The 20,760-nt window shown below is 40.5% G+C and overlaps 2 protein-coding genes and 1 pseudogene across 2 annotated transcripts; 1 reads left to right on the top strand and 2 right to left on the bottom strand.

Annotated features, from left to right (window-relative positions):
• Positions 1-1,460: 1,460 nt before the first annotated feature.
• Positions 1,461-7,298, bottom strand: atp6v0d1 (ATPase H+ transporting V0 subunit d1). The gene is made up of 8 exons (XM_077000037.1): positions 7,057-7,298; positions 5,702-5,873; positions 5,402-5,580; positions 5,117-5,196; positions 4,926-5,003; positions 3,603-3,779; positions 3,121-3,198; positions 1,461-2,672 (listed from the first exon to the last, which is right to left on the bottom strand). Exons 1-8 carry the CDS (start codon positions 7,181-7,183, stop codon positions 2,511-2,513), a joined length of 1,053 nt encoding a protein of 350 aa, XP_076856152.1. The 5' UTR covers positions 7,184-7,298; the 3' UTR covers positions 1,461-2,510.
• A 3,668-nt stretch (positions 7,299-10,966) lies between these two features.
• On the top strand, positions 10,967-13,351 carry agrp (agouti related neuropeptide). Its single transcript, XM_077021547.1, has 3 exons — positions 10,967-11,148; positions 11,580-11,659; positions 12,371-13,351. Exons 1-3 carry the CDS (start codon positions 11,016-11,018, stop codon positions 12,569-12,571), a joined length of 414 nt encoding a protein of 137 aa, XP_076877662.1. The 5' UTR covers positions 10,967-11,015; the 3' UTR covers positions 12,572-13,351.
• A 2,618-nt stretch (positions 13,352-15,969) lies between these two features.
• On the bottom strand, positions 15,970-18,745 carry LOC143490533 (uncharacterized; annotated as a pseudogene).
• Positions 18,746-20,760: the final 2,015 nt, after the last annotated feature.

Here is a 20,760-nt window from a genome sequence, read left to right as displayed (position 1 = left end):
TTCTTGGTGATCTGCTCTGTACACAAGCCGTTTCCTCCAGTTCATGCTTCAGGTTTCATGCTTTATTATGTGTTTAAACCACCACAATACAATTTCAACCTGTATAATCTGTACGTGTGGATTTAGAAATGCTTTTGTAAAGAGGCTTCCATCCAATGCACAAACAGAACATTATGACTCACTTCACTACAAACACTCCAAGTTCATTCTGTATTCACATACAGACTCTAATGAACTAATGATAGTCTGTTCTAATGTCCTGGCCTGCTACTAATTCATTTAGGGCAGCAGGTGAGCAGCTGGATCAGTCTCCTCATTTGTCCTTCCCCCCCTCATGAGTGAAGGCTTCACGGACACGCAAAGCAGAATTCTTAATGTGATGGTAAATTCTCCACACTAATCCAGCAATGTCTTGCCTAAATCACAACCTAATCAGTTAGGTCTAGTAACACCAAGGTCATGGGGCTGATCCCCAGGGAGGACAAACACTTGTGTTATAAATACGTAATCCACATGACTTTTTTTTTTAAACATTGCTTGCCAGTATTGCTTGCTTTAATTGAAGGAGTTTTTTTTAACAATGCCCAAATCCTTAATGATTTAGCACAGTGAAAGAAGGTAGTCTCAGTGAGAGAAGGTGTGGGTTCAAAAATATCTGCTCACACTCTGAGAGCTAGAGGTTAGGTAATTTCCACCTGTGACAGGTCCATCGTTGAAGACTGGGCCCCAGACTAGACTGAGAGCTTCTGCACTAAGCTAGGGCTTTCTAACCTCATACCAATCATTAACATAAATATCTACCAGCAGTCCACCTGTGGCAAACAAACCTCGGTTTGTTTCAAAAGAACAGCCCTTGTTGTGAAAGATTAGGTGAAGGGTACAGGTTCTGTCTTGGCACTATAGAGACAAGCAGAGAAACAGTTTTCATAATTATGGCAACAGACATCCCCTTGGCAGCCAACTGGCGCGGTGCGTGTGCTGTCCTCACAGCCCACTGCTGACACATGCCAAGCACACAATCCAGGGACTGCCTGGAGACTCCTGTGCACAAGCAATATTCCAAGCTTTCTTAATTGAAACACTACTGTCTTGTTACTAGACAATAGAACTTAAGACAGAAACATGAAGCAACCTGTACTTTTGATCCTAACCACAGACGTCTTTCTCAGAAACATTGCTTTCTCAGAACAATTAAGCCATATTAGTTTTCACAAAATCCTTATGGGTGAGGACTATGACTTATGTTTAGATAAAAGCAAAAAACAGGCACTGGCATCAAGATATCTCCACATTTTCTCATATATATTATCAAGAGATTTAAGTCAAATAAATATTAGTGTGCCAGTAGCTCCCTCTGCTGGTAAATGCTCATTGGTGCCGCCATTAAATTTATTAGTACTTTACTATACATAAGTTTATTTATAAGATTTTTATATGTCTTAATACTTTTGTACAAGATCTTAAAATGCACCAACAAAAATGCCTTTTATTTAAGTACGTCATTTATCTAGTCGATGATAAGATGCATTTATGATTCAGACAAAATAACCCATATAATATACTGTATATATATTTGCATATACAACACAAAACACAAGCAAGATGGTGACAGCAATACAATATTTTTACATGATATGCCTGAAAGGTCTTTCTGACGTCCAGATAGATTCATATTTCACATTTGACTCTCATTCATAAAATCTGATCTACACCATAAGTTAGCCTTGTACTATTTCAACGTTAATTTACAAGAAAAAAAAGGATGCACACAATTCACACATTTTAAGTTTCCACACAGAATTAAGAACACTCCATATAAACACATTTGTTGCACTGAACCCTCCCTGCCTCCACATCTCTAATACGGTCTCTATACTCACACTATTTGAGTAAGACTGAACTCTGAAGGTGATTGTGAAGGGACCAATATGTCTTAAAGAAATGGATCTGGTTCTTTAAAAGACTTTTGAACTTGAAAATGAAAAATGATTTGGTACAATTAGCCAGCTATGCACAGACAAATAAAAATGGAATGTTTCAAGTTCATGCATCTCTGGGGCACTAAATCACTCATTCTGATTACTGTGAGGGCTTGTGCTCAGTGAAAAGCATATACATGATCCCAGGACCTGCATCTGAAAGATTAGGAGTTGTCAGCACACTGTAAGAAGTGCACACAGATGACAGATGGGGTTTCAATACATACACACACCAAAATGGGGTGGGATGCATTATTCTTAATGGTACGATGAGATAACAGAGTGTCTTAGTACCACAAAATTTGGACCGTGTTGTGATGTAGACGTTAAAGATTTCATATTCCTAAACCAAGGAGGACACACCAGTCCATGCTGTTCTCAAACAGGGTAAACCTGAACCACGCAAGGATGTTGCCCAAGTTTACATCAAGACAGGTATCATTACACATTACAGAACTGAATCAAAATATACAGTATTTATAAATAACAGGGCCATTTAAAGAAGGGGATTACATTAGAGACGCTCTACCATTAGAAAATGGGGATATAGTTGTCGATCTTGGCGCGGTGTCTCTGGGCGATGCATTCTGCAATCCACACAATGTTGCGACACTCTTGTTCCTTTAGCTTCACGTAGGCATAGAAGACGCTGAAGTGGAACTGGTTAAGAAATGCCAGTTTATTCAACTTCACCTGCACGTAAAAAGAGAGGAACAGCACAGAGATGTGGGCTTGCAGAGCAGTATAGACTACACCACTAAACACTTCCAGAGCAGTATAGACTACACCACTAAACACTTCCAGAGCAGTAAAGAGAACACCAAACACTTGCTGCTGTTACTGTCTTCGTTTCATGGCTTTATGAGATTTTATAAAACATCTTCCACACCTGTCTGAATTAGGTTTAATGACATCTCTGGAAAAATATTTACATTTTTCATATATTAAATTCAAAAACACACTGCACACTTACAGAAGTCCACGGAGAATAATTTGGTCTTTTAAATGCATCTCCTTGCTGCAGTGATTTCCAAAGCATGCGGATCAACTTAAGCCACAGCAAAACAACATGGTGCCGGTGCGATGGGGACATCCAGACAGCTTGTCCGTCTGCCCCGCGCTCTCCCTCGCTCACACTCACCTCGTGCTCAAAGAAGCGGTCCTCCAGGGTTTTGTCTCCTGGGTTGCTACCAGCGCCTTCAAACAAAAGTTTGTATTCCTGAGAATGAAACGCGGAGTCCACAAGTTAATCTGTGCAGCCACTTTCCTACAAACAAAAGCACTCTCTATAACACCCCCACCCCCCTCAAATGACCAGGAGATTATCGGAGGAAACTTCACATCAATCTTACAACCTGTAAGCAAGCATGCACTGTGTTCACGTCTTCCAAATATTCAGAAGGAATGCTGATACGATTACCCCTGGGTGTGGTATTTATATGCTGGACTGGATTGAGAACTAGAATGAACGAGTACCCAGGCCTTGAAGAAACATGCTGGCAAACGCTTTTTCACCAGTATACTTCTCAGCCAGTATTGCACCAGTCTGTTAGACTACATGCAGACGTGTCTGGTGCAGGACTGTAGGGATGCTTGAGGCCGGGGTGTGCAGCCGACACTCACTGGGTAGTAGTCAGCCACGGCTTTGACCTGCTCGTAGTCGTCGGCCCGCGCGAGCTGGGCCAGGCCCTCAGGGTAGAGCTTCCCACAGTGGGGGAAGAGTTTCGCCCGGTCCTCTTTAGACAGCTCCGTCCCAAACGAGTTGATGGTGATGATGAACGCCCTCCTGTCAGCCTCAAACTGAGCAGAAACACTCAAAGTGAGCAGGAACACTCAAAGTGAGCAGGAACACAGTCAGCTGGACATCTTAACATTTCCAAAGAATAAAAAGAGGACTGTCACATGATAGGTGATGGGTTTTCACACATGTATTTCCTTAGAAAAATCCACAAGTGTGATTTTTAAAAAATCACGTCATTTTAAATGTAAAATTAGTGATTATAAAACCATGCCCTCTACGCAAAAATGTATAACAATATCTACATGTAGCTCCTACGTGCACCATGTTGTTCATCTACAGGTATATGTAGATTAACTCTTATGCTTGGCTGTTACTTTTGATAACTTTGAATTTTCCCAAATTTGCCCAACAGAACAACATATTGTGGTATCATCAGTACTTTGTATACCTCCATGGCATCAACATCTGGGTTGCTATACAGATATCTTCTTCTCACAGAACTAGGGCAGTTTTGTGTTCCTTTGTTTTGTTGAGTTTGAAAAACTCAAAAAAACCTGTGCACTTAATTTCAATACAGCTGCATAAATCATCATGAAGCAGCAATGACAGGAGTTTTGTTCTCAGAACACATAAGTGACAATTTCCTTTTAGCATACAAAATATTTTTTCCCCATTAAGCCTTTTCTGTCCTGCTCAGCGGGAGTGATTTCACATTGATTAGTTATGAGACATTAGTCATGAATAGTTGTTTTTGCCCATTTTATATTGAACCTTTTTGAAGAATCCTATATGATATGAGTGACTTTCATAAATTTACAAATTGACCATAGAGACTCCATAGAGTTCCAGAGATTTGGTGGACTTGAGTGGCTGGTCGTGCCCCAGAACCACTATTCCAGTGAATTAGAAAACACAGCTACTTGGACTAGTGAATATTTCTGGAAGCTGATCTCAGGTAATGAAGTGGTGCTTGTTAATCCAACATGAGTTCTGTTCCTGTATGCTGGCAGAATTTTAGGGATTTGACAGTACTTGAAAAGTGAGGTATGGCTTTAAAAATGAACCTTACATCACTGACTGCCTCTCACTATGCGAGACAAAAAACGTGTATTCTAAGAATTATAGATCTTGATCTATATCTATATAGATCTGACTAAATTCAGATGAAGAAACATCAGAACTAATGGGAGCAAAGCGCAGCACACCTCCAGAATAGGGCACATAGTGTCAGCTGTGGTTCCACCTAGATTGCTGCAGAACTTGTAGAAGGCTTCGAGATAGGCCTGGGGGAAAAAAGAAGAAGCATATCCAGTTATTTTTATCTTGCGGATTCGTGAAAACTGATCACATCCACTTATTTGAGTGATCTCTTTGTGACAGTCATCACAGTTATTACCTTGTACAAGGTGTTACGAATTATCTCAATGTTCATCTCATCAAGATCCTGTTCTGAGATGCAGTCCTGGAAGAAAGCAGCTACAAACAAAGGAAGAACAGTGATCACAATGCAATCACATTCATAACAAATCAAGAGGTCTGTTCAACAAACTGCATAAATCTCTAAACCACTCAGAACAGAAAAGACAACATCCAAAGCTTCTTTGATCTTAGCTGACTCAAGCATGCATCTGCATATTGTCAACATGAGCCATGAGGCTAACCTACACAGGTAATTTCTCACCGAGGGGAGTGTCCACCAGAATGGCGTTGTAAAGTTCTGCTGGGGTCTGAGCAATGTTCACAGCCTCCATCTGCTCAAAACTTCCCAGCGGGTGGCATTTGGGCACCAGTTCAGAGATGGCTCTCTGGTGCAGAGTACCCGTGATGAGGAGGATAACATTGTCAATCATGTAGCTGTATCTGCAAAACCAAATGAGGAACACTTAGAATGTTGGATATAGCATGTTGATAAGTAGAACATGGCTTACTGAAGAATTTTTTATTTTTTTCAAGTTCAAAGCTAATTTTGTTAAGTGCTCACGTGATGAAATCCATGAAGCTGGCCAGTGGCTCATAGGACTGGTTCCTCATGTGACGAAATTCCACTACCATCTTCTCCTTCAGTTTGTCATCGATGACAGACACAGTGAGGGGGGATGCCTCATTGGCTAGAAAACTTCCATAGTCTGTACTCTGCAGATGCAGCTTCAGATCTAAAGATTCATGAAATGCCAACACCACAATCAAAAATAGAGGTTATTCCAGGTTGAGGATTGTTGAGCATTCAAGCATTCATGCACCCCTTTAGTTAATTTTACATTCGCTCTGGTTGTTAAACTTGACAACGTGAGAGGAAATACTTAGCAGATTAGTCTCGTTTTCCGTCCAAAATTGAGACATAACCGTTTCCAGTTCCTCAAAATGAAAACCAGAAAATTCCCAGCGATTCGGAAAAAAACAGGAAGATACTGGCATACTGGTAAAGATGCAGTGCATCTTAATCAAGCTAACCTAGATTTGATAAGAGTTTATCTAACTTAGATTTCGTCTGCCCGCCATTTTACATTCATTTACTTTAACATGTCTCATGAATCATCATATTTTAATTATTGCCATATAAAAGAGACACTGAAGATTACGGCGCATGAACATCGCAGTGTAAACATATGTAATGTTAGCCGGCTAAGCTACATGACGGTGAGCGTAAAGACTCTTTCAAAGTAGCGGCTGACTGACACTGAAAACAAAGAACAAAATTGAAGCAGAATTTACATATATTCTCGTTTGGTCACACTTGCCAGAAAAATATTTACTAATTTATTTATTTACAGTCAAAGCTGGACATAGTGTGCTGGCTGTCACAGCTGGAGAGGCTTCAATGCTAGCTGTTATGCTAGCTAGTTATCAAACGCAGAAACGACCTGCGAGGTGATTCACAACTTCAACACAACGCAAATTAAGAGTTTCCCAAACAAACAGGGCGGTTAGATGAAAGGTGGTGTCCGCGACACTGGACAATTAAACGACCGTCAGGAAACTAGCTAGTGTTAGCTTGAGCCATAGCGTTGGTCATATCTTTAGCCATAGCGTTAGCTTTAGTCATAGCGTTAGCATTAGCCATAGCGTTAGCATTAGCCATAGCGTTAGCATTAGCCATAGCGTTAGCATTAGCCATAGCGTTAGCATTAGCCATAGCGTTGGCCATCTCAAATTGCGTTAGCTACCTGCTACCAAGCTAGGCAGCTATTCGGTTAACATATAAAGATGTGCACACCGAAACTATCATCAATGTTATTCTTTGGAAACTGCAGAGAAGCGCAGAGTTCGAACAAGCGCTAACGCTAAGTTAGGTTATGCGGCTGGCCCACAGTCTTGGTCAGTCACCATGAAGCTCACCTTCCAGGGTCTCACACTGGACGAGGTTGAGGTAGTCCCCCTGGGTCAGGATACCAGCCTTGAAACCTCGAACCAGCCCTTCCAGATACCCATTATCTACATTAAAGTATAATTCGGAAAATGGCATATTGGGATATCACAAGCTATATTCCTGTATGAAATGTAAACGTCTATCTCGGATGCCCTACACCGCCTAAGGAAGCCAGCTAATACCGGGCTGAGGAGACACTCATGTGACTAACCATCTGATCCCAATGACGTAGACCCAAAAGTCTATTTATATTGACCTTCCCACCATAATAAATCTTTACATCGAAGGAAAGCATACATGGGCCACAGAATAACAAGGCAAACAATAAAAGAATAAAAATAAATAAACACAAACAAAAACTGGACGAATATATCAAATGAATTTATTAGAAGATGGTAGACAGAACTCTAGATGTAAGTATACCATGTATGAGTTTATTGTAAGTATATTTACAAGAGACTCATACGTGCATACAAGTACAGAAGTATGTATATTTGGGGTTTACGTTTCATTCATCATGTATAAATGTAATATCCCCCTGGGGTGATAATATAGCATCATTCAAATATTTGCACCCTGTATTACAAAATAAAAGCAACACGATGTCGTGATTAATATCAAGAAGCTTGTTGAATGCTGAAAAAATAAAAATAATCTCTTTCCCGAAACAATATCACACAAAAAAGTAAATGTTTAAAAGAACAGTTAATGGGAACATTAAGAATTTATTTCAATAATGAATTACTCAAATAAACTTTCAAGTGTAATTAAGACTTTCAAGTATACTTGACCATTTTATGTACACAAAATGTACAACCATATGTCCAGAATTTTTTAATGGGATGTAACCATAAGAGATTCTCCAAAATATATTTTGGTTGAGGGGTGTTTACAGTTAAAAAATGTCAAATATGACATTTGTGATTACAAACATCTATCCCTCAGGTCTACCATACTTTTAGGACCCTTTCAGTAAAAGAAAAATGTGTGACAGGTTCTTAATAACTATATCTTATTTTTTCCTTATCAAGGGATTTGAATACTATACATCAACTTTTGAAAAGAACAAAGAGCTCCTGTGTTATTCATAAGAGCCATCATAAAAATGAGACCCATATCTCCCCAAGACCTAATGTATGTAGTCTTACACCACCACAGAATATCTTGATTATTACAAGTAAGCCAGGTGTGTGAAAAGCAGTGATGTTTAAAAGATCCAAGGCTTGTTTCTGAACATGACACATTACTACATTTCATAGGATGCTTACTACTCTTAAAACTGCATGAGAGTAGAAACCACACATTGGTTAAACACAAAATGAATAAAGTTAAACCATATTTATTTTATGAAAAAAAATGAAGGGAAGTCTCTAATATCAGGTTTACCCTGATGTGTAGATGTGTTTGCTAAATTACAATATGTTTTTTTGTTTTTCAGTGGACATTGTTACTTGGACATTGGACATTGTTCAGTGGACTGTAGCCTAGAATATACATGTTTAACATTCTGCAGCAACTAAAATAATTATGGTGAAACTATGGTTTAACCTTGTCTTACATATCTGCTAACTGAAAATCTTTGATGTGTGAGTTTTCCTAGTGATACACTCCCAATAACAATTTTTAAAACTATTTGTGTCATGTGGATGAATTGCTCCCTGAATCCAAAGCACACAGAAGTACCTCATAAATAAAAAAAAGAACAAGGTCACCCCGCTGAATGACACCTGAGGAAATGTGTGAGATATGAGGTCCCCTCAGGAACCCTGACTGTGTATTTGCAATTACATCTTGCAGACAAATGTTTAACATAATAGTGTAAACTGATGCAAGTAGATTTTAATCACAATTCAGCAAAGTAATTGGATACCAATTATCATGAAGGCATCATTTTTGGAGATAAATTTTGTCGAGACATTGACAGAATGTGTATGTTCCTCTTGATTGAAGTGTTGAAGTGTTTAATTATTTTGGGCTTTTTCTGATTCTTTATGTGTCTGCTCTTTGTATGAAGACATTTTTCAAACCTACTTATAAAAGAAAATTAACCTGAATGTGCCCCCAGTGGTTTTGGTTTGTTTGTTTATATTGAGACAACCTATTTGACGTGGCACTGCCATCTAGTAAGAATTCTACATCAAGAAATGATATTAGGTGACACCCCATTCAACAAAAACAAATTCAGAGTACTTATTATTTTTCCACTGAGCAGGAAATGAATTGAAATCACCTTAATTTAGATGCAGTAAAAGCTTGTTTTGGTTGTATTGGTTGAAAATAGATGTGTGTAGCGCCTGACCTTTACACCTAATGAACTGCAGAGTGACAAACTGGTGCAGTAGAGCGTTGTGTGTGGGGTTGTTTTGAAGAACGCACAGCTGAAATCTGCATATGTTCCTTACAGGTATATCTGTACTCTTTGTTATAATTTTTTTATTTGTCCTGCAGTACACAGTTTATTTAGAAGGATATGGTAAATGCAAATAAATATACAGCACTTTGCAATAAAGGACAATCAAGAAATGATGGTTAAAGTTTTCTTTGGTGACCTAAGTCCTTTTTGGCATTGTTTGATACGTTTTTATAGACTGTTAGATGAAGTAGACAAGTGGCTTTTTATGTGCAACCTCTGACCTTATAAGAAATTCATCGAAATGTAATTCCTTAAAACCTTTTAATGTTATTTTACACAATGTTCACAGTCAAACTAAATATTGCGCATCCATGTCCATTTCCACATATTTCATGTCTATCCCTTGAATTTTTGATAAAAATAAAACTTATGGAGCAGAACTGATTAATGTTTATATGCAGACCCATTATCTCTTAATCCTCCTATTGAAAGCATGGGCACTTTATTACGTCACCCATTAAAGAGACCAGGCAGAGTTACTGTCTTATGGAGGATGTACTAACCACAGTGCTACAGGAAAACACTGAACTGTTTACCCACCAGTAATGAACAAATGGAAGGAAGAAATGAAATGGTCACTCTGTACCCTGCCTGTCTCATATTAGATCACAAACAATTGCATACGTGCGTTCGCGCGCACACACACACACACACACACACACACACACACACACACACACACACACACACACACACACACACACACACACACACACACACACACACACACACACAGGGTACAAAGAGGTAACAGGAAGACATGGAAATTCCACAAAGTGGTCAACACTGTCCTTAAGGGTTAAACACAAATTTCATTAGACTGGTTCAGGATCCTGGAGACCATCGTATTTCTTCCATATTAAAACAGCTCACAGTTGTCATAGAACAGAACCAGATAACTGCAAAGATGAGTAATTTGTAGAGAAAAATTTTGCAAGAAATGTCTTTGTAAATATTTTGATACTTTGCCAATGAATGAAAAGTATCTATGTCGTAAGTATCTAGTCATATAGTTATTCTGTAATGCATATTAACATAATTGGTAAGTTAGGTGTGTGTGTGTGTGTGTGTGTGTGTGTGTGTGTGTGTGTGTGTGTGTGTGTGTGTGTGTGTGTGTGTGTGTGTGTGTGTGTGTGTGTGTGTGTGTTGTGTGTGTATGTTGAGGTGGGGGGCTAGATCTGAGATAAAGAGATAAAGAGAAAGAAAGAGAATATATGAAAGAGAGAGAAACACTAGGGGAAGCCTGGTATGATAAACCACACCCCCACCACTGATTAGCATCATGTGACTTCCCTCCTGCCCCAGGAATCATATAAACCAGACCAGGGTTCACATCGTCAATCATGTTTAAGGAACCCTGCAGGTAAGAGAGACATAAGGATTCTTGTTTTCCTCAAAGAAGTTCTGATATGGGTTACGTCCTACTGGGTTGAAATCTCTCTTTACTTTGTTTGCTTGTATGCAGTCAACTGCATTTGCTGAAAGAGTTGAGGAAACATCTGTGGGTTACTGGCCATGTTGAGTGCTGTCATCTTCTGCTGGTTGACTCTCAGCGTGGTGCAGGTAGCATCAGGTTTTGTCCGCACCAACCGAATGGATTCACAACCAGGCATGAGGAGAACAGACAACTCTTTTGTCTCAGGCATCAGTATGTGATATTTATGGATTTTTATTCAATATTCTTATTTCTCTAATGGTCTTGGAATTACTTGCAGGCATTTTTGAAGTTTGACATTGAGTGGCCTGCTAAAAAGACCCACTCTACTGTTCCAGAACAATGATTCAGTAGAGGTGCTATTTATTTTAGACATTGTTTAAGGATTATTAATACTGCCTTTCCTGTATGTCAGTGATAACTAATGTTGTAAATAATGTTGGTTAAGGAAACTCTAATGCACAATGTTGCAATATTACAATGTTACAGTTTACTAGTCATTATTTTTATTCTTTGAATGACCTTTGTTAAAAAACCAATATGATATTTAAAATATAAACAACTAATGAAGTGATGTTCAAGGATGAAGAATTAGGTTTGATGATGATGATGATGATGATGATATTCTGACTGTTGTTATGTAGCTGTACAAGACTCAGTTCCTGTGGACTTGGCACAACCCAGGATTGATTCAGTGGAAGTGATGGCAGATTCTTATGATGAGGTAGGCTTAGAATGCCATTAGGCTTAGAATTTTTTTACTGGACATTACTTTCCAATAATTCTGCTGAATCAGTATTTATATTATTCGTTTTCTTCAGTTTAAGGGAGGTAATCAAGATTTCATATGGGAAACTACATTTCCAGATTTTTGGGAAGCTGTGTTCTTTTTTGTGAGTTTTCCTCTGTGTGTAGAGTTAGTGAATGGCATAGAATAATGAAACCCACTCTATTGTGGTGTCCAGATGTCCAGATGTCCAGATGGCTTTTCAGTAATCCTGTTATGATCCTATTTTATTCAGTCACAACACATAAAAAGAAATTACATAGGTAAAATTTTCCCTTTTTCATCAAAATGAATTCTGTAAATAATAAATGAAGGCTATTAAGACTCTTTCAGTGTATGGCTCTGTACATAAGCATGTCTGTAAATACAATCAGATTGCTTTGATTGTACTGTAATTAGCTTTGAGTGATTTATTCTGGCATATTAAATGCTCTTCAACATTTAAAACAGATCTTTCATTTATCTTCTGTTTATCTAATCATCATAAATAGTCTTTTCCCAAACATGAAACATGAATGCATGCATTACAACAGAGCACTGAAAACAATATGCACCATTCCTACACCACAGAGCTACAGCATTGGGAAGTGTCTGGGAAGTGCTTTGTTCATAACAGTGCTACACAGCTCAGTGTGATGCATCTTGCAGTACGTGCAGGACGTGACGGACATGGTGCAGCTCCAGAGGAGAGGCTCGCGCTCTCCAGGACGCTGCATCCCGCACCAGCAGTCCTGCCTGGGGCACCAGCTTCCGTGCTGCCACTCCTGTGACACCTGCTACTGCCGCTTCTTCAAGGCGTTCTGTTACTGCCGCAGCATGGACCACACCTGCAGACACGGACATGCCTAGCACTGACCCCCGCCGACCGCAGACCGACCGCCGCTGACCCTGGACCGACCCCTGCCGACCCCCACCGCACCCAGACCCCTGCCAAATCTGCATACAGACCACACGTGGGTGTGAACAGAACATGTGCACAGGTGCTCATGAGGCCACACGTGTGTCAGCCTGCCCACAGGTGTAGTGTCAAACCTCTAAAAGATATTTGTTTATATACACAAAAACAAACTTTTCCTCTACGTTTACCAACAGCACACATATAGTATCATACCTCAGTAATTATTATACTGTATTGTTATATTATAGTGCATTGTTGTCTTTGGTTATTTTGCACATCTATTATTCCATTCTACATTTTTTTCTTTATTTTTGATTTTGTTACAGTTCTTTTGAATTCAATACCTATAGAAAATGTATTTATAATATTAATATAGGATGGTAATGTGAGCGAACTGAAAATTGGCTACATAACTCATAGCACAATGATTCTAAGTCATAACTGGATAATTTGAAGAATTGTATTAATCTTAAATATTTATGAAAATCAGAAAATGTGATCTCAATCTGGCCCTTAAGTAATTTCATTATTTTTTAGTATTATTTTACTTCTATAATTTAATTATTCAAACCTTTTTGGGGGTTAAAACAGGTAGTGCCCTCAAGCAAGCACTGAGTAACCACTCAAACTGATGACATATCCCAGAGTACCTCTTATTGTTAATTATGCTTTTGTACATGCTGCCGCTTGAAATTCTACAAGAGTGTCATGAATAAATAATTGTCAAAGCACATGGCTGTGATTATAGGTTTGTTTGGTTTTGCTTTAAGCATGCATGATTCTGTGGTAATAGTTCAAAAGAAAATAGGACTTAAATTGGGAAGGGGAGGTTACACACTCTATCTCCATAGGGTGCTCTGGAGTGACATTTTTATTATAACAATAAACTCACCAACAGTAAGCTGATATACTCCAGTAACTTTAGTGGTTATGCTGAAGGTCTTCAAGCACCGAAATGTTTCAATGTTGATTCAGTAAGACATATATGTATAAATTTAATTGGGCCTATTGGAGCTAGTTAAGATGTGAAGACTATCTTTTGGACACAGCGCCCTCCCCCCTCAAGGTCTCAGGAGCTGCACATTTTGCAGGTGACAGTGTGCACTCAGCAAAAACCTTGAGGTGACTGTCACCTGTGTTTCTACACATCTGCAGAATTCTCATACATACAGTGGGGAAAATAAGTATTTAGTCAGTCACCAATTGTGCACGTTCTCCCACTTAAAAAGATGAGAGAGGCCGGTAATTGACATCATAGGTAGACCTCAACTATGAGAGACAAAATGTGAAAAAAAATTGAGAAAATCATTTTGTCTGACTTTTAAAGAATTTATTTGCAAATAATGGTGGAAAATAAGTATTTGGTCACCTACAAACAAGCAAGATTTCTGGCTGTCACAGACCTGTCACTTCTTTTTTAAGAGGCTCCTCTTTCCCCCACTCATTACCTGTATTAATGGCACCTATTTGAAGTCGTTAACAGTATAAAAGACACCTGCCCACAACCTCAAACAGTCACACTCCAAACTCCACTATGGTGAAGATGAAAGAGCTGTCGGAGGACACCAGAAACCGAATTGTAGGCTGGGAAGACTGAATATGCAATAGGCAAGCAGCTTGGTGTGAAGAAATCTACTGTGGGAGCAATAATCAGAAAATGGAAGACCTACAAGACCACTACTAATCTCCCTCGATCTGGGGCTCCACGCAAGATCTCAGCCCGTGGGGTCATCATGCTTTGGGGCTGTTTCTCTGCAAAGGGACCAGGACGACTGGTCCGTGTACATGAAAGAATGAATGGGGCCATGTATTGTGAGATTTTGGGTGCAAACCTCCTTCCATCAGCAAGGGCAATAAAGATGAAACGTGAGGAGATCTGCATGGAGGAATGGGCCAACATACCAGCAACAGTGTGTGCCAACCTTGTGAAGACTTACAGAAAACGTTTGACCTCTGTCATTGCCAACAGAGGATATACAACAAAGTATTGAGATGAACTTTTGTTATTGACCAAATACTTATTTTCCACCATTATTTGCAAATAAATTCTTTAAAAGTCAGACAAAATGATTTTCTCAATTTTTTTTTTTTTCACTTTTTGTCTCTCATAGATAAGGTCTACCTATGATGTCAATTACTGGCCTCTCTCATCTTTTTAAGTGGGAGAACTTGCACAATTGGTGACTGACTAAATACTTATTTTCCCCACTGTATCACACCAGTATTCATTACACAGTAGCCTATACAGCCATTTTGGACAAATTTAATTGATATTTTCTCTTCATTCAAGAACTAAACTGGCTCATCAACATTAGACACTTTGAATGACTTCATGCTTATGCCTCTGTTATTTCTTATTCAGGTGTGACTATCACATTTTCAACACAACCACATTGAGATATGTAAAATATGGTCTTCTAGCATCAAATATTAAAATAGGTGGATTTTGTTTAGTGGAAAAGTTTATCAACTTTCTTGTTGATAAAAATACACTAATATTCAGCAAGGTAACTTCAGTTAGCAGCGATGGTCTGGTCCATCCAGGTGTGAAGGTGGAGCAGATGTTGCTACACACACACACACACACACACACACACACACACACACAAACACACACACACACACACACACACACACACACACACACACACACACACACACACACAGGATGTGCAAATAGTTACTGTTAGGAAGGGTTACATTAAAGCAAGACAAAGTAAAGGAGACAACACATAAGTTCAGTTCTCTGAGCAAAACAAAATGTGTTGCTGTAATTGTTTTCTATTATGTAATTTTTGTAGAGACAAACTGAAGCTCAGAAGAAACACAGTCATAGGATAACATCAGGAGTTTTTGTGCTTTGTTTTGTTTTTACTGTCAGCAGAATGATGTACAGTCCTCTGGCCCGTCAGGGGGCTCCACCAGCCCAAAAGCAGATCCAGAATTAACTCAGAAAAAGGATAAATAACAAAATAAGATGAACACTAAAGCATTGCTTTTAGCCCAAGATGTTCTGCACCATATGTTGCTAATTTAATGCGAAGACAAAACAAAGCACGCAAATAGAGATCACAGATGTTTTATTTTAGGAATAGCTTTTATGTGTTTATTTATTTTACGTGTTTGCTTGTTTATTTATTTTGGAAAGCACACCTTCTTGAATTCATAATCCACATGATCTGAACTGAAAATTATGCAGTTGCGTTTCTGTAGAATCTCATCATGAAGTCCTGAACTTTAGAAGTTACTCTAAATTAAAATTTTGAGGCAAAGGTCAGTACAATGTTTTGCTTCTGTCTCATGTTAAACGTATGTGAATGAAAGGTATATTACATCAGAACTGCTATAATCCAGATATCTTCGGCGGTCACTCGAAACAAGTATGACTGCCCTCCATAAATCCATCTATTTGTGGGTCCTAAGATGGCTATAAAGTCCAATCCGGGACCTGCACAATTTGGTGCAGTGAGGGCAGGGGAAGTTGTTGGTGGTGGAGGATGGCGATGGAGCCTTTTTGAGAGGTTCTTTACGGAATTGCCGCTTTGCCTCTGCAACACTCCGGAGGTCCCTCTCATGAGCTGCTGCGCCTTCAAGAACGGTTTTTCTCCACGTGCTCCTATCCATTGCCATATGCTCCCAGTTGTCCAGTGGTATATGAAACATCTTTAGGCTGAACTTGATGTTGTCTTTATAGCGCTTCTTTTGCCCGCCAGGGGTTCACTGGCCTTCCTTCAGCTGGGAGTAGAAGATCTGTTTGGGGAGACGTGTACTAGACATACGGATGACATGGCCAGTTCATCTGAGCTGGTGCTGCCTTATTATGGTGGTGATGCTGCAGATCAGCATACTGTAACTCAATGATGGAGGTGTGACCAACCTTGCTTTTGGCCTTAAATCTGTTGAGGTTAAAGAGTCCGCCATCAGTCCTGTACAGGATTGGAATCCCTTGTGGCAGTTGTTCTTTGCCAATAAGGTAGAGTACAGCAGCAATGAATATGGCAAATAAGCTGGGTGCAATTATGCATCCCTGCTTAACCCCCATCTCCACAGTGAAAGGCTCAGACTTAGTGCCACTGTTACTAAGCACTGTGGCTGCCATTCCATCATGTAGCAGCCTTAGGATTCTGATGTATTTAGCATGGCAGCCAAACCTTGATAATATGCTCCACAGAGCCTGGCGGTCAACAGAGTCAAAGGCCTTTGTCAGATCTATGAAAGCTATATATAATGGCTTTCCTTGTTCTCTACATTTTTCTTGCAGTTGCCGTGCTGCAAAAATCATGTCAGCCGTGCCTCTGGAAGAACGGAAACCGCACTGAGACTCTGGGAGTATTTCCTCAGACAATGGTATCAGTCGGTTTGCGAGGATACGGGCAAGAACTTTACCAGTTGTTGACAGAAGTGAGATGCCTCTGTAGTTCCCACATTCCGCCTTGTCCCCTTTTTTAAAAATGGTGACTATCAGAGCATCCCTGAGCTCTGGAGAGATTTCTTCTTTTTCCCAGACCTTGAGGAGAAGGGTGTGGATGTGACACAAGAGCTCTGGCCCACCTTTCTTTAGGACCTCTGCTGGTATCCCATCAGGGCCTGCAGCCTTGTTGTTCTTTAAGCTCCTGATGGCATCTTGCACTTCCAAAATGCTGGGAGGTTCACCCATATCTTCTCTGATGAGACGCTGAGGTATGAGGTTTATAAATCCTGGATCTATGGTACTATTTTGGTTAAGAAGTTCCTGGAAATGCTCTTTCCATCTAGCATTGATGGACTCATTGTCCTTCAATAGCACTTGTCCATCTTTTGAGCGCAAAGGGGTTGGGCCTCGATAGTTTGGTTTTCCTCTTAAGTTTGATGGACATTGTGCAGCGTACAAGACGATGATCTGTCCAGCAATCATCAGCACCAAACATGGCCCGTGTGATGTTTACATCTTGCCGGTCCCTGGTTCGTACAATAGCATAATCAATTAGATGCCACTGTTTAGAGCGAGGGTGCTTCCATGATGCCTTGTATTTATTTTTCTGCCGGAAAAGTGTGTTGGTGATGGTGAGATCATATTGAGCACATTTGCTGAGAAGAAGAGATCCATTGGAGTTGATGTTCCCAATGCCCTCTTTGCCAATGACACCCTGCCAGAGGATGCTGTCCCGGCCGACCCTTGCATTGAAATCACCAAGGAGTATGATCTTATCCTCCCTGGGGATCTTAGCAAGTGTCTCGCCTAAGCAGGCATAGAAGGTCTCTTTTACTCCCTCTTCAGAGTCCAAAGTAGGGGCATAAGCACTCAGGACTGTAGCCATCCGACAAGCTCATTCTTAATGGCAAAGCCGACTCCATGGATCCTTGGTTCATCAGCAGGTTTTCCTTTCCAAAAGAAAGTGTAACCCCCTTTCTCCTCCTTCACTTGCCCTTCATCTGCCAGACGGGTTTCAGAAAGGGCAGCAGAAAGTGCGGATGTTCCAAGCTCCAAAGTTAAATTTAAAGTTTCTGTATTTTCGACCGTAGGTGGTGATTCCACTGGACACGGTAATCCAGTCAGGGTGTTTGAGGCAGGCTATTTTTAGGGCACCTTTTCTAACCCCTTCCCCAAAAAAAACAGGGTGAGCAGAGTGGATCCTGAAGAGGGCTGCTCAGTCATGGGTGTAGCAGCCGAAGGACTCTTCTGCCTCAGTTCCAAGAGTCCGGCGACTGATCTTGCACCCACCACCTACTGTGCCAGCTCATGACTAAGGGCTTCCAGATTTCACAATCCTGCCCCCGTCGCCATTTGCTGATCGCCAGAGGACTTTAAGCCAGGATGTTGGAAGATCCCATTATCCCTTTATGGAGGGCGCCTGTGCGTGATTTTGTTTAACGTGTAGAGGCTGGTGCACAGACAGCCACCACATGGTTCTTGACAGAGTTCGGGTCAGGGCCCAGTGGCATGGAGACCAAGACGACTGGAGACCCATTTCTGCTGCAGCCTTCTTCCGACGTCCCAGCCGTTGTGATGCCATCCAAAGTAGAAGCCACCATCCTCTGCCTGTCCCACCGTTGAGGTCTTCTTTGGATCGCACTTTGTCTGGAACCTCCCCCTCGACCTTACCGCCATGGGTGACCCTACCAGGAACCTTGATTCCTGACGGCATCGCTCTCAGGTTCATTGGAACACACAAGGTTCTCCACCAACGACAAGGTGGCGATCCATGGAGAACAATCCAGATATAACTGTTAAATGACTTTGTCTTCTCATGTGGTGTGAAAGGGATTTTCTGAGCTGCCTCAGGGACACACTCAGCACATCATCTCTAATCTTCTCTCATGAGGCATTAATCCTGGTCTTTTAATGTTTGTTTCTAAAAGCTGCTGCATGTGCACACTCACTTCTCACTGCAGAAGACGCCATACCAGCCCACCAATCACAGTCCAGGGCATCCCTACTGAAGGTCTGTGTTTAACATTAGTAAGTAATGGAAAATATTTGGAAATTGAGTTTAATTATTATTTCAAAACAAAGCACATTTTTAATAACTTTTAATACTTTTTAATATCTAAAAATATTAGTTTCTAGAAATGTCACTGGTTTCACATAGAGCATGCAAAGAGAAATTCATTAGCCAAACAGTGTAGTTCTCTGGCCAAAACGTCTCAGTCATCACTCTTCATAAAATATTGTAGCCTATACCTGACAGGTTTCGCCCAGACGGGTCCTCAAGACTGGGATTTATATTGTGGTGTGGTGTGCTCCCTAATGAGAAGGCTTAAATCTGCCTAAAGCCTGTGTTCCCGCTCAACCTGTTTCTGAGACGTGGCTCTTCATTGGTCGCCTTTTTGCTGCAGTCTATACTGACCCCTCCCTCCTGTGATCAGACTGTATTTTGGAGAAGACCACTGTAAAAATGAATGGTCTGATTCTTCTTATCCTGCTTCTGTAAGTACAAAATATTAAGATGCATGCTTACAAATAAATAATTTATATAACAGCCAAGTTGACTAAGGGTTTGTAACAATGACATGTTCTATTTTGCTGTATAATTCTCTGCTATACAATCTCAAACTGATTCACTCTTTCTTTTCTCTCTCTCTCTTTTGTTTTATCTCTCTCTGCCCATCTCTTTCATTCTAGGCTGTGGTGGTTGTGCCACCCCCTCTGTGGTGAGTAACTCTGGCTTCATTGTTAGTGGAGACGAGCCTGCACTGCACTCCTGACCCTGGCTGGTCTCTTTACAGGTGTGGGCCTTTACCATGATTCACCTGGACCGACTAACTCTCCCCAATATCAGAAGCATTTTTAAAACATTTATTTATGCATGTACAGAATGAACTGCAAACAGCAGGCTAAAGGCAAGAGTGAAGAGAACGCTCAGACCTTGCACATGGGAGATGTGAGACAGGGGGCATGGGACAGACAGGTGGGACAGGTAAGACAGGTAAGATGGGAGAGAGAGGTGGGACAGGTGAAACAGGTAAGATGGGAGAGAGGTGGTACAGGTAAGACAGGTAAGATGGGAGAGACAGGTGGGACAGGTAAGACAGGTAAGATGGGAGACAGGTGGGACAGGTAAGACAGGTGAGTCTCAGTGAGACTCAGGAACTTTAGCACCAGCAGTTCTAAAGCAGCAGATGGTGCAACAACACTTGGTTTAATGAAGTAATCACAAAGCATTAAACCCATGATTAATGCTCCCATTAATCACCACATGATGCTTTTGTCTAAGGACAAATTCCAGTATGTTTTAGACTTAAAATCTTGTTAAAATACATATGAATAAATAAATATGACAAAACATTGTTACACCTCTTCACAGGTGTTCACCTATCCCAAATTCAGTTACCGAAACATGAACCATAAAATCGAGCTAATCAATTTGCCTCACTCCGTCTCTCTGAATACCCACATTTGCTCTGTGTGTCTGCCTGTTCAACTCTGCTTTAAATGTGTGGTCTCTGGATGGGGCCAGATTTACCCTGATGGCGAGACATTGGACATAACACAAACTTGCAGTCCTGACAAGCTATCCATCTGTCAACAATCACTATATTTCACAACAATCACTATGTGTCAACAATCACTGTCAAAAATTACTCTATATGTCAACAATCACTCTATATGTCAACAATTGCTCTATACGCTCTATAACGTGACAGACCCCCCGACCAAAGC

This window comes from Brachyhypopomus gauderio, chromosome 1, assembly GCF_052324685.1.
Source record: "Brachyhypopomus gauderio isolate BG-103 chromosome 1, BGAUD_0.2, whole genome shotgun sequence".
Lineage (NCBI taxonomy): Eukaryota > Metazoa > Chordata > Actinopteri > Gymnotiformes > Hypopomidae > Brachyhypopomus > Brachyhypopomus gauderio.
Note: the sequence above shows the minus strand (reverse complement) of the source record. Positions and strands in the feature narration are given on the sequence as shown.

What these genes read in the sequence shown, in the direction of transcription:
- atp6v0d1 (XM_077000037.1), bottom strand. Translation starts at nt 7,183, where the DNA reads ATGCCATTTTCCGAATTATACTTTAATGTAGATAATGGGTATCTGGAA. An exon ending in TCTGGTGGACACTCCCCTCG is followed by an intron (nt 5,197 to 5,401) that starts GTGAGAAATTAC and finishes CTTTGTTTGTAG; the next exon opens with CTGCTTTCTTCCAGGACTGC. An exon ending in TTCGTAACACCTTGTACAAG is followed by an intron (nt 5,004 to 5,116) that starts GTAATAACTGTG and finishes TTTTTCCCCCAG; the next exon opens with GCCTATCTCGAAGCCTTCTA.
- agrp (XM_077021547.1), top strand. Translation starts at nt 11,016, where the DNA reads ATGTTGAGTGCTGTCATCTTCTGCTGGTTGACTCTCAGCGTGGTGCAG. An exon ending in CTCTTTTGTCTCAGGCATCA is followed by an intron (nt 11,149 to 11,579) that starts GTATGTGATATT and finishes GTTGTTATGTAG; the next exon opens with CTGTACAAGACTCAGTTCCT. An exon ending in TGGCAGATTCTTATGATGAG is followed by an intron (nt 11,660 to 12,370) that starts GTAGGCTTAGAA and finishes TGCATCTTGCAG; the next exon opens with TACGTGCAGGACGTGACGGA.